General features: G+C 39.3%; 1 protein-coding gene across 2 annotated transcripts in view; it reads left to right on the top strand.

Moving 5' to 3' along the window:
- The window catches only part of ush1c (Usher syndrome 1C), a 29,686-nt gene extending 17,875 nt beyond the window's left edge, over positions 1 to 11,811 (top strand). The window contains exons 15-20 of one of the 2 annotated variants that reach the window (XM_033968121.2): positions 7,709 to 7,750; positions 8,748 to 8,801; positions 8,913 to 9,012; positions 9,633 to 9,742; positions 10,215 to 10,270; positions 11,620 to 11,811. In XM_033968121.2, coding sequence (XP_033824012.1) covers positions 7,709 to 7,750; positions 8,748 to 8,801; positions 8,913 to 9,012; positions 9,633 to 9,742; positions 10,215 to 10,270; positions 11,620 to 11,632 — 375 coding nt within the window. In that variant the 3' untranslated portion in view covers positions 11,633 to 11,811. Of the gene's footprint in view, positions 1 to 7,708; positions 7,751 to 8,747; positions 8,802 to 8,912; positions 9,013 to 9,632; positions 9,743 to 10,214; positions 10,271 to 10,403; positions 10,632 to 11,619 lie in introns of those variants that run through there. The other variant, XM_055222546.1, reaches the window with a different exon arrangement.
- The last annotated feature ends 779 nt before the right edge of the window (positions 11,812 to 12,590 follow it).

Genomic DNA, 12,590 nt, shown 5'->3' with positions numbered 1-12,590 from the left:
AAATGTCCATCTTCATTACAGCAGTTGTATCAGTATTAAGTATTTCTCTGTAATTCCTCATTCGCTCAGGTATGATCCATCGTAAAAAAAAAAAAAAAAATGCAACTGGTCCAAAACATTTTTAGTGTGAAGACGTTTGGCCGCTTCTTCAGTTCTGGTCAGATTACTGCTGGACGCTGCCTTACTTTTTTGTGCAGTTGACTGAATTGAATTTTTCTTTTAGCGTATAAAGTACTAAAACATATACGGTAGTAAAAAACAAAATAAAAAACACTGTAGCATCAAACCAGTGTGTGAAAGATCTTTTATCAACTGATCTCTCACTAGGGAGCTCATGTTATTTAACTTTGCACTTACACCAATCAACAAAAAGAAGTTAACGTAAAAAAAAACCCCACAAATTCTGACTTGTGTCTAATGTACTGTACCCAGCGTTTCCAGATATTACTGAATTTCTACATTTTATTATAGATACAAAACGAAACGTGTCCCCGATCTTCCAGCGTAGGGGCTCATTCTGTTTGTTTCTTCTGGCGACTGCGTTTGTGCCAGTCAGCAGCATGATTCACATTACTTTATAATCATCTTTTCTTCTTAAATTGAATATTTCAATCTTTCCCAAATACAACATTTCAAAACTTGAGGGATTTTTAATTTTTAATGCTTCATCTGTTACATTTTTTATTTCAACCCAGTATTGGATTATTGAAGCGCAACCCCAAAACATGTGGAGGTGATGTGCTTTATCTGCACCACAGGACTGTTTTGTGTTTGCATACTCTCTGTGCTGTGAAGAATCTTGTTATCTTCTTCCATCTATTCTCCCTCCAAAACAAAGAGCTGCTGGTTTTCCATGGATAAGCACTTCCCAATTTGCTCCCAAAATTATAATGTTTGCCTCCTTCTGCCATTTTTCCTTCTCAGATCCTGTGTGCACACTTTAAGATCCTGTAAAGCTGTGAACAATATTGAAATAACTTTAATACTCTGATATATAAGCGTCTAGCGCAATTTTCATAAAACCCGGCTGAGATAAATAAAATCTCACCTGTTTTATTTCTTCAGAAAGGCTGAGAAAACTCCCGCACATTGTCAGAGGGAGCAAAAACATTGTGTGAATAAAAATGAACTAAGAGTAAGACAGGAGTTTTCTTAACCTTTCTGAAGAAATAAAACAGGCAAATGTTGATTTATCTCAGCCAGGTATTCTGAAAATTGTGCTAGAGCCTTAAACATCAGAGTATTAAAGTTATTTCAAGTATTAAAGTTCTTTCAAAATTGTATACAGCTTTACCGGAGGAGAAACACTTTTCTGAATCAAGTGCTTTTCCTCCGTCACGCCTGTCGCTCAGTCAACAACTACCTTTTTTATTTCTTCTTTAAATCATGCCGCAGCTGCAGGTCGTGATGGGACTTTTGACTCTTTTATGGGATCTGAATCGTTTGGATCCGTTCATATAAAAGAGCCATTCAAAAAACTGTCTCTTTTTATATTTATTTCTATGACAGAAGCTAAAGTGAGAACTCAGTTTAACAACAAACTAATTACAGAGAAGTGTCCAAACCTCAGATGTGTTTAAAATGGTTCAAACTCAGAGTGGGAGAGAGTTTACCCTTTGGAATTATGCATAATTTAAACAAAACGTTGCACTACAATAATAATAATAATAATCAAAAGGCTAAATATAAGTAGTCGTTTTGCGCAGAAAGAAATAGATTTGTCTCTTTTCAAATAGATGTCTGTGTAATCCTTCAGTCGTCCAGGTCTGATCCATAGCAAACGAAATTTAAATCTATCAACTGGACAAATTGTCGTAGGAGTGAAGACGTTTTGCTGCTGATCCACGCCGCTTCTTCAGTTCTGACGATTTGTCCATTTGACAGATTTAAATTTCGCCTTTTGCTCTTTTCAAAAATGAGATCCAATTCCATCCGTTCACATTAAGGAACCGTTCAAAAGAGCCGACTCATTCACCAACGTCACGTCACGAGCTGCAGGTATCTGTGAAAATCCTGATTACAAAGACACAAATCTATATCTGCTGAAAACCTCTTAATTATCTCTCAATTATAGACTTTATACACAGGTCTTATTAAGTTTCTGTGTATAGAGTCTATGCTCCCAATGCCGTTTTGGACCATTTCTCACAGTCTAAATATAACATCCAGTTTATTTGGTGTGAAATCAGCTCCATATGTGACCCACCTCAAGAATCTGTTCTATTAAATTATGCTTTTTATGATTTCAGACACAATAAATGTTTTTCCTGGTATTTTTCTATCAGTAAAAAATGTGTAGCTGCATAAATTCATGACATTAGCAGGTGGTGAACCCTTCTCTAGAAAAGTGACCTAGTGCATCTTTACAGAACAGTTCTCAATTTGAAGATAATTGATACTTTGCTGCTGATGTCATTAACATTCTCTGGGGATGTGGAGCTAACTGGAGGCACTGCTCTGTCTGAAGCTCTGTTAGTCAAGTTAGAGTTTAATCTGAGCTTTGTTTTAAGAACACATTTAGCTGGAATTATGGCAAGTAATATGGTTTTGTACTGTTAAACAAGCCCGTCTAAAATAACATTACATTCACTAGCTAGCATTAGCCAACCTTTTTTCACCATTTTGTTGAAAATCAAACTCCTAAACAGGATCGTGAACGCTCGGATTGATCACAGTGTCCTGAAAATGCTTTGTTTAAATCCATTTTATATTTTTTTCTTGAGTTTCAGACAATTTAAACACTATTTTGTCTGTTTTTAATGTGTGCATTGTGTCACCATGGTAACTGCTGATCATTCCGCAACAGACATACATGCAGAATCCCCCCTGCGTGATGTCACTGCACAGTATCAATAATTTATGTTAAAGAAATGTATTGTATTTTAGTACTGATTGATTATAATCTCTTGTACTTGTTCGTGTTTGATTTTGAAGCTCTCTCCTCCTCGCTCTCCTGCGTCGGAGCCGAAGGTGAAGCGTTTTCCCGGAGGTCTTCACTTGGCCACCACCGACCTGGACGACATAAACCTGGACCAGGTCGACCAGAGCCTGAGAGGGCCTCAAATCAAACTGTCCCCCACTCAGCCCAGCACCAACCAGCCTCCTCCACCTCCACTCCCTCTACCTCCGCCCTCACCCAAACTCAACCCCACCATCGCCCCCAGCTACACCCCTCAGCGCAGACCTCCCTCCCCTCCCCCCGTCCAGAGGAAAGTCCCTTCAGTCCCGTCAACGCTGACCAGCAGAGGACGCAAGCCTCCCCCGAAACAGTCCCGCGCTCCGTTCCCGCAGTACGCCCCTCCTAGCTCCCACGCGTCGCGACCACCTTCCTCTCCTCAACCCGCTCCTCGTCCCACCCCTCCCCCACCGCCGCCCCCTCCCCCGCCTCCTCCTCCCCCTCCTCCGCCCCCTCCCCAGCAGCAGCAGAAAGCCAGAGAGCCCAAAATCGGACGGTACCGCCACTTCGACCAGCCGCCGACCCCGGTGACCCCCAGCCCCCCGGAGCACAGGAGTGAATGGGAAACAGGGGGGTATCTCCCACGAGGGGGCATCTACTCGTCCAACAACAGTGAGGTGTCCTACCCGTCCAGTCCCAAGGTCAGAATCACTATGAAAGTGTCACAATTGAAAATATTGTTGTGTCTAAAAGCCCTGGAAAGATAAAACTCTGAAATATTTCAATAATACATACATCGAAATCAACTTACATGAGCCTTTAGTAGTGTTTAAACGATACTCCCTCATATTTACATACTCACAGTTCTATTTTGATTGATGCCTGCACGGTTTAGTAATCCTCTCTTGAATTCAGAGCTTGAGTGCTAAGAAAATTTCATTTCCACCTACCCCCTATCCCCGCCCACAGCTTTGTACTTACTTGTGATTATTCAAAAAGGCTGTAATAGGGTTCAAAACTGTTTTAGATATGTTAAAGGGCTCATGTTACGCTATTTTCTGATCTCTGTTCACACACAAACCCTGCATATTTAGGCTGAGTTCTTCTCTCAGTCAGAAAACACTCGGTTCCACCTTGTGATGTCATCATGTGGTAATACAGGAAGTGCTCCACTGTGTTTTTGAACTCCACACACCTTCACTAGAATCATTTGGATAATTTCAGCCTTGGAATTCTCTGTTGCTGCTAAAAAAAAAGGTAAAAAGGAGCTGTTAACTTGAAAACTACCACTTCATGACATCACAAGGTGGAACAGAGCATTTTGAGCTTTGGAGGTGTAGACAGATGAATAATAAAGTGTTACTCAAACATGTGTGAATGAAACAAAACACAACTCTAGGTCTGTTTTTGAGGCTGTATCGTGTCTTAAAGCTCTCACAAGTCAGTGTTGTATAATATAGGACCTTTAATAAATTTCAGTTTACAATGAAAAAAAATGTAAAAACACATTTTTTTATATGATCCAGGTAATGAGGAACACCTCTCATGCGAGTCATGCGTCAGCTTCCAGTAACAGTCCATTGGTAAATCTTTAAACATGCTGCATTTATTACCCTATTGTGTTTATTTACATTTAAGCTTTCATTTTCTTTACAGCAACTAGCTCCGAGTCCTCCCAACCAGCGACGACAGACCACCCCCATGTCGAAGCCCGTGATGCTGCCTCAGTCACAGACCACCAGACCAGAGGTTCACCGGACCGCCGTGCGCTCTGACGGTTTGGTATGACGCAACACCATTCAGTCATATACAAAAGCTGTGTTTCCCTGCAGGGTTTTGTAATGAGGGGAGATGAATGAATGGAGTGAGAATCCAGGGCTCTACCATCTGTTTTCCTTAAAGACATATGTGTGTTTTAGATCACACTACAGGGAGGCAGCGTGTCACCAAAACGGATTTTAAGGTTGAATAATTTGCCAAGTCAAGGTTCATTAAAAGTGTAGTTGAGCGTTTGTTTTACATGGAAGCTATTGGGGGTTTAGAGCAAGATTTTAGAGCCTTTTTTAATTAGTCGTTGATCTGCAAGTAGAGCGACAGTGGCTCAGTTGGTAGAGTGTTTGTCCACTGATCCACAGGTCGACGGTGTACACTGGTGGATGAATGTGTGTGTGAATGGGTGAGTGGCTCTTGAAGTGCCTTGAAGGTGGAAAAGCGCTATATAAAAATGTGTTAAAGGTCCCATATTACGTAATCATCTCCTGTGACCTTTTAGCCATGTCATAATGTCGTTACCTCCTGTTTCATTCACACATGTTTAAGTAATCCTGCTTTATTAGTCTGTTCATCTCCAAAGCTCAAAATGCTCTGTTCCATCTCGGAAATTCCAGGGCTGAATTTAATCCCACTGATTGGAGTTTAAAAACACAGTGGAGCACTTCCTGTATTACTACATGATGACATCACAAGGTGCAACGGAGTGTTTTCAGTTTGAGAGAAGAACCCAGCCTAAATTTGCAGGTGCGTTTGAGGGTTAAACATGTGTGAATGAAACAAAAAAAACACAACTCCAGGTTTGTTTTTATGATGAGGAAACAACATTCTAACATAGATCAAAAAATAGTGTAATATGGGCTCTTTAAACAAACTCAAAATAATATCTCGCTGTGCTTTTACTAAAAATAATGCAGAAGAAATGTATGTTATCTCGTATCACCTCGTGGTACTTATGTTTCGCCCTGCCCAAAAATATCAGCTGGGATATTATCAGATTTACAAGGAATACAGACAGAATTAACACAATCTTTCCTAAACTGAATGAATAATGACTATAGTGTAGAGCTTTGAGAGGCTTTGAAAAGCGCATTACAAGTGTAAGCCATTATTATTATTATTATTATTATTATTAAACATGTTCATGGCGAGTTCACTCCAGCGATTTTTTCCAATTTATACCAAATGTACATTAGTCCTGAGGAGCAGATTTCACTGTTTATGGGAGTGTAACATTATACAGTCGTTCTGGGTTGGTGCTGTAGTGGGCGGGCTCTGTCTCCGAGTCCGCTGCTTTGTCTTCTGGGATTTATACCTGTAAATTTAAAACCTTACAAAATGTCATACAATTCCTCCTGATTTTGACTAGAAAAACTGTCATGTAATGTCAAAATGGGTTGGTAATGATGCCAGTTCTGTCCAAATGTGGAAGAAATTAATATCTGAGACGGTGACTTGGCTTTAGAGCGGTTAAGATATTGTCTCAGTGGTAAATCCAGTCTTTTAATAATGGGAAAATGCTCTGGACTGTCTTAAAATGTAAAGAGTAGAGGTGTATTTCTGCCAGTAAGTGTTGATTGTTTCTATTTTGTCAGAACGGCTGCATTTCATGTGATTCATCTCATAGAATTATTATCCTGTTCACTGATGTAACGGGCTTTGCTGTGCTATTGTTTTTGTTTTTTTTAGTATAAATCTAAAAATGTTCTATAAAAATAATGAAAAAGAGTCATAAAAAACTAAACCTGTTCTCTGATCACTGTTTCTTCTGTCATAGCCTCCGGAAATGCTGAAGCGAATGGTGCCTTTCAACACGTCCTTCAAATCACACAATAAACGACAAGTATATCTCTGACTATACGCACGTTTGCACCTCCCCTGCAGTCCTGAGTGAAGCTCTCTCCTCTGTGTGGACCGGCTTTCATTGGATCTGTTCAGCTCCACTGGATCCTCAGGGACTCCTCCTCCTCCTCCTTCATTTTCCCCCTGTACTCTTCTGTGTTGACTTCTTCTGCACATTTTGTTCTGTGCAACTGTCGGCTAAAGCACTGCAAGATTTCATCATAACATTCTATAGTAAAATTAGCTGCAGATAAGGTTCAGATACACATTAATATTGTTAAAATACAGACTTGTTTTTGAAATAAACTGGTAGCAAGTTCTTGGGCCTAATGAAGTAATTTATTTTTGAATCAACCTTTTTGATATTTCTTGGCAAAGTACAATTTTAGCAACAGTAAAAATTGTAGGTCTCTGTACTTTACTTAACCTCCTGAAACTCGAGCTCTTTCATGGCTTTATTAATTTCTTTTCTTTAATATTTGGGCTGATTGGACCTGATGAGAGTAAAAACAAATAATTATCTTTTTACATTATGTAGTTTCTGAGGAAAAATGATGTCCAGATATGAGGACACTCGTTCTACGTTTTAATCATTTTAATAGAACATTTGAATAATGATTTGCAAAAAGTATTAAGTGCCTGAACACAGAAACATTTGTCCTGAGTAAAAACAAAATGAGAAACAACAATTGTGCCTCTTGAAAGAATGTGTCTCATGTGAAGAGCTGCAGACAGGAGCAGGAGAGCATGAGCCTTTACAAAAAAATAAAAATAAATAATATTCTGAACACTCTAAACTCTTAAAAATATTCTAAAGTGAACATTTTTGCATTCTTGTTGTTCTTGTTGCTGTTCTTCTTCTTCTAAAAAATTGTATTGTGGCCTAAACAACCCAAAATGTGTTTTTGTCATCTTAACGTCCTGTTTTAATAGAGATGTGTGCAGTGGTTTCTGGGATTTATTCTTACGTTTGTGTTTAACCGAGGCGCCGGACCATAAAAGACCCGATGCTTTTTGGAGTTAATGAGTGAAACGCTGTCTCCATGGTTTCACTTCATTCAGAACAGGGTTGAAAAGTTGGTTGTCAAAGGAAACTGGGCTGTTGCATTATGGGACAGATATTTAAAGACTGCAGCTGTCTACTTAACGCCGCATTGGCTTATTGATCCGTTAATGAATTGTATATTGATTGTTTTACAGGTCTTTGAGAAGCACGGGGAGGATTTTGACCCCTACTCAATGGTATCGTTTCTGTCTTTGCTTTTTCACTAATGTGTTATTAAGTCATGAAAGCAAAGGGTCGGTAATAAAATGATCATGATTTATAATAAGAGACACTTTCTCAGCCTGGTCATAGAAGCAAGTCTCCAGGAGTCTAAACGAATACAGATAAATGACCACATAGACAAACGCATAATCACAACACGGACAAGGCAAAAACACATGATATGGAAATACATCATAAGTCAAACTCTAAAAAAAACTAGAACATACAACTAAACCGTTTTGGTCCGTTAGAGTTTGCACCATTTAGAAACATCTTGAGAACAAAATGGGCCTTTGCCACTAATTATTATATATATATTTTCTGATCTGTTCTTATTTTTGGAGTTGTGTTTTCTGTTTTGAGCTCTTCTCTCAAACTGTAAACACTGTAAACACACCTTGTGATGTCATCATGTGGTGGTACAGGAAATGCTCCACTGTGTTTTTAAACTTCACACACCTTCAACTAGAATCATCTGGATAGTTTCAACCCTGGAATTGCCATTCTTCAAAATAAAAGGTAAAAAGGTAGTGGTTAACTTAAAAAACTACCACTTCATGACATCACAAAGCGGAACAGAGCGTTTTGAGCTTTGTAAATGTAGACAGACTAATAATAAAGTGTTACTCAAACATTTGTGAATGAAACAAAACACAACTCCAGGTCTGTTTTTGAGGAAGAAACGACATAACAAGGCGTAAACCTCACAAAAGTAAATTTAGTGTAATATCAAACCTTTAATAAAGCATGAACAAAGAACAAATGGGCATATACTTTATTAAAAATGATTAGTAACTATTTTATTAATACCCTAACATCTTAATTAAGTAGACAAAGTAGTTATGAGTTCATTATTAAGTCTCTGTGCTTCATTTAGACAAATTAAGGTGTGGTTATTAAAAAGTTGGACCTTATTTTTGCTGTTTACATTTTGTGCTTTGCTGCTGTTTTAAATATTATTTTTATCTAAAGTTCTCAGCGGAGCAGATCGCCGGACGAGACGTGAGGCGACTGCGAATTAAAAAGGTACTATAACTGTTCAAACTTTAAAGTTGATAAGAGAAATGACCGAGTGTAATGTCCCCTGAAAAAAAAAAAAAAAACTATCTCTTGTTTTACTTTATTTTTGTTTTAAAGTCTGGACAGCTTGACCTTGCTCTGGAAGGAGGTGCAGACTCGCCTCTTGGAAAGCTGGTGGTGTCGGCCGTTTATGAAGGAGGAGCAGCCGATAAGAACGGTGAGTGTAAAGGCTCATAAGACGATATTTTTCCTCATCAAAAACAGACCTGGAGTTGTGTTTTTTTTGTTTCAGTCACACATGTTTAACACACAAACCCTGCAGATTTAGGCTGAGTTCTTCTCTCAAACTGAAAATGCTCTGTTCCACCTTGTGATGTCATCATGTGGTAATACAGGTGTGTTTTTAAACTCCACACACCTTCACTAGAATCATTTGGATCATTTCAGCCCTGGAATTGTAAAAGTAGCTTGGAAACTACCACTTCATGACATCACAAGGCGGAACAGAGCATTTTTGAGGTTTGTGAATGAAACAAAACACAACTCCAGGTCTGTTTTTAAGGAGGTAACTGCATTAGAACATGACTTAAACCTCACAAGAGTCAATTTTGTGTAATATAGGACCACAAACACAATACTGTAATGCTAAATATATCAGATAAAACCTAACGCAATAATAACATCACAGTATATTCATGTAGATGTGACTAATGACAGTAGCATTTTCGTTCGTGGCATTAATTCCATGTTGTGTCTAATTGCGTTTTTCACTGAAGCTTGTGGATCGATTTCCTGATGAAGTGTTGCGTCGTGTTTAACTCTCCCATGTGTCTGTAGGTGGTATTGTCCCCGGTGATGAACTCATGGCTGTGAATGGGAAGATACTGATCGATGCCTCATTGACGGAGGGTCAGAACTCGCTGGCTCGAGCCTGGAATAGCGGAGGGGTATGAGGACACGGCTACAGCGGCTACTTTTATGTGCAGTTCATGTGAAATTCATTTAAACGGATGATATTACTGTTTCTGATCTATGTTATAATGTTGTTTTCTCATCACAAACAGACCTGGAGTTGTTTTGTTTCATTTACACATGTTTAAAACACAAACCCTGCATATTTAGGCCATGTTCTCTCAAACAAAAGGTAAAACGAGCTGGTAATTTGAAAACTATCACTTCATGACATCCCAAGAATAGAACATTTTGAGCTTTGGAGATGTAGACAGACTAATACTAAAGTTACTCAAACATGTGTGAATGAAACAAAACACAACTCCAGTTCTGTTTTTTATGAGTTAACAACATTCAAACATGGCTTAAACCTCAAAAGACTCAGTTTCGTGTAATGTAGGACCTTTAAAAATCACAATTCAACTCCGTATTTTCTTTTTTCCCTCTTTAATGTGTCTGTTTTTATAGGACTGGATCGACGTCGTGATCGCCGTCTCCCCTCCGAAAGACTACGAAGACGAAGTGTGAGTATCCTGTTCCTCATTATCCATAAAACACATTTGAATTTGTTGCTGCTTTACCCAAAAATGTCCGTGCCCCAGCGGTCGCCAGGTCCTGAATGTATAGATTGACTTGTGTCTGTGTGCGTGTGTACAGCCCTAAGTCAGCATCAGTCAGTCCCACTGTGAACACTAAGGTGCAAGGCAGTGCGTCTCTGTACAGGCACGGCTACCAGCTTCAGAACTAGCCCTGCTCTCGCCCCGGTAATAGATCTTGTCCTCACCGTCTCAAAGAAGATGTTTGCTGTGGAATTTGTTTTGCGTTGTCTGAACACATGTGACAGTCTCAGTGTTTTGTAATATTCCACTTTAAACCTTTCACCAACCATTGGATTTATGACTGAAAGCAGTGACACCGTGTTATTATTACCCTCTGAATGTTCTCAGTGCTATTTTCACCTCGTGTTTTTCCACGAAACAAAACTGAAACATGATACAAACCTGTCGAGTGCTGTACACCTGAGACTGAAACGATGCAACGTACGTACCATAGACTGTATAAAGAAGTGGACTACAGCGTTCAGCTCCAGTTTAATAAAGTTTATCGAGACTAGAGCAGTTATACGGACCAATTTGAAGCCGATTTCCGCATTTGGACTGGACTACGAGTATCATAGCAACCAAAGAGCCAATCCGGAGCGAGGCTGTTGAAGTTAACGCCCCTTCTCGCCCACACCTGTAGTTTAGCAGAGAACGGGCACTTAAGAACGATCTTGATCTTCATTTACAGACAGAATAGTGAAATAAAAACCCCAGGATCATGTAGAGCGGGTTAACATGAACATTTAAGACCGAAATCCCGTGTCTGACAGCAGCAGTTACAGAGAGAGACGGCAATTTTTCTATGTAAAGTGATTTGGAGCCGGAAGCACGCCCACGCTCACTTCCTATTCTGAACACGGCGGCTCGCAGGTTAGCTCTGTCCATTTATATATCCAGTCTATGGTACATACGTCTGCACATTACACACTCCAGGGGGCGCTGTCAGCTTTGGGCAGTTGTTCTGATTGATGTTGTTCAATGGGACTGTTACATGTTCATTGCCTTTTAATGCAGTGACACTGAGTGATTCTGTAGCAAGGATTTCTATAAGTTTTGAACTAAAATGATCTGAGGTTATGTTCATAAATGATCTTAAATAAAATCAAGTTTAAAAAGAAATCTTGAGCTACAGTTGAAAGTGTGATTACTGTGTTTTCAGCTGCAGGACGATACTGGACCTGTTTTATTTCGATTTGTTGCATGTTGTACGTCGGTTAAACGAGGCTCAGAAAAAGTAACACCATCTTTTGTTTTGTTTTGTTTTTCTCCAGAACTTTCTTCTAGACTTTTCAACAACAAGAAAGCCAAGAATGCACTTAAAGAGCTGATCATGACGCCTTTTGCACTGTTTTTGTTTTATTCATGAAATCAAATCCGTCCAATGGAACAACACTGATCATTTGTCTTCAATATATTTTCTATTTTGTTCATTCTCAATAAATTAGTAAATATTTTTTCCTGAACAGATGTGTTTTTGTTGTATTGTAATTTAAAGAATAATGCTGTTGTGGAAAAATGACAGTTCTAGATGAAAAGTATTCCATTTGTGAAGCCTGATGAGTTTTTGAAATACAAAAAAGGTTTATTCTTTGTTACAGCAGAGTCTCTCTCAGTCTCCTCGAGCATCTCTCCCTCTGGTCCTTACTCTCCCGTCGTCTCCCAAGCACCTGAGCTCTGAGTATTTACACCAGAATGATTGTTTCACACCTCTGAGATAATGAACATTTTACACCTGAGGACAGATAAGAAACAAAGGCTTTCCATTTTACAACAAGGTGATGGAGACAGAGGCGAGTTTATTTGTACAGCACAATTCACACACAAAGTAATTCATCACAAATATTCATAAAATTTACAATAAAACAGAAAAGTGCAGAATAAACCCCTTTCACTCATATTCACAGAGAAACGGAACCGTTTGAGTCTGGAGTTAAATGTTGTCAAAGTCGAGGCCTGAGTCACATCTTCAGGAAGAATGTTCCAGGTTTAACTGCACAAAACAGAAACACTGATTGAACATGTTTAGTCCTGGATTAGTCCTGGTTTAGTCCCAGTTTAGACCCGGTTCAGTCCTGGTTTTGTCCTCGTTTAATCCTGGTTAAACCTGGTTTAGTCCTGGTTTAGTCCTGGTTTAGTCCCAGTTTAGACCTGGTTCAGTGCCAGTTTAGTCCCGGTTTAGTCCTGGTTTAGTCCCGGTTTAGTCCTGGTTTAGACCCGGTTTAGACCCGGTTCAGTCCTGGTT

This window comes from Periophthalmus magnuspinnatus, chromosome 6 (genome assembly GCF_009829125.3).
Source record: "Periophthalmus magnuspinnatus isolate fPerMag1 chromosome 6, fPerMag1.2.pri, whole genome shotgun sequence".
Classification (NCBI taxonomy): Eukaryota; Metazoa; Chordata; class Actinopteri; order Gobiiformes; family Gobiidae; genus Periophthalmus; species Periophthalmus magnuspinnatus.
This window is presented reverse-complemented; position numbering and strand designations above follow the sequence as displayed.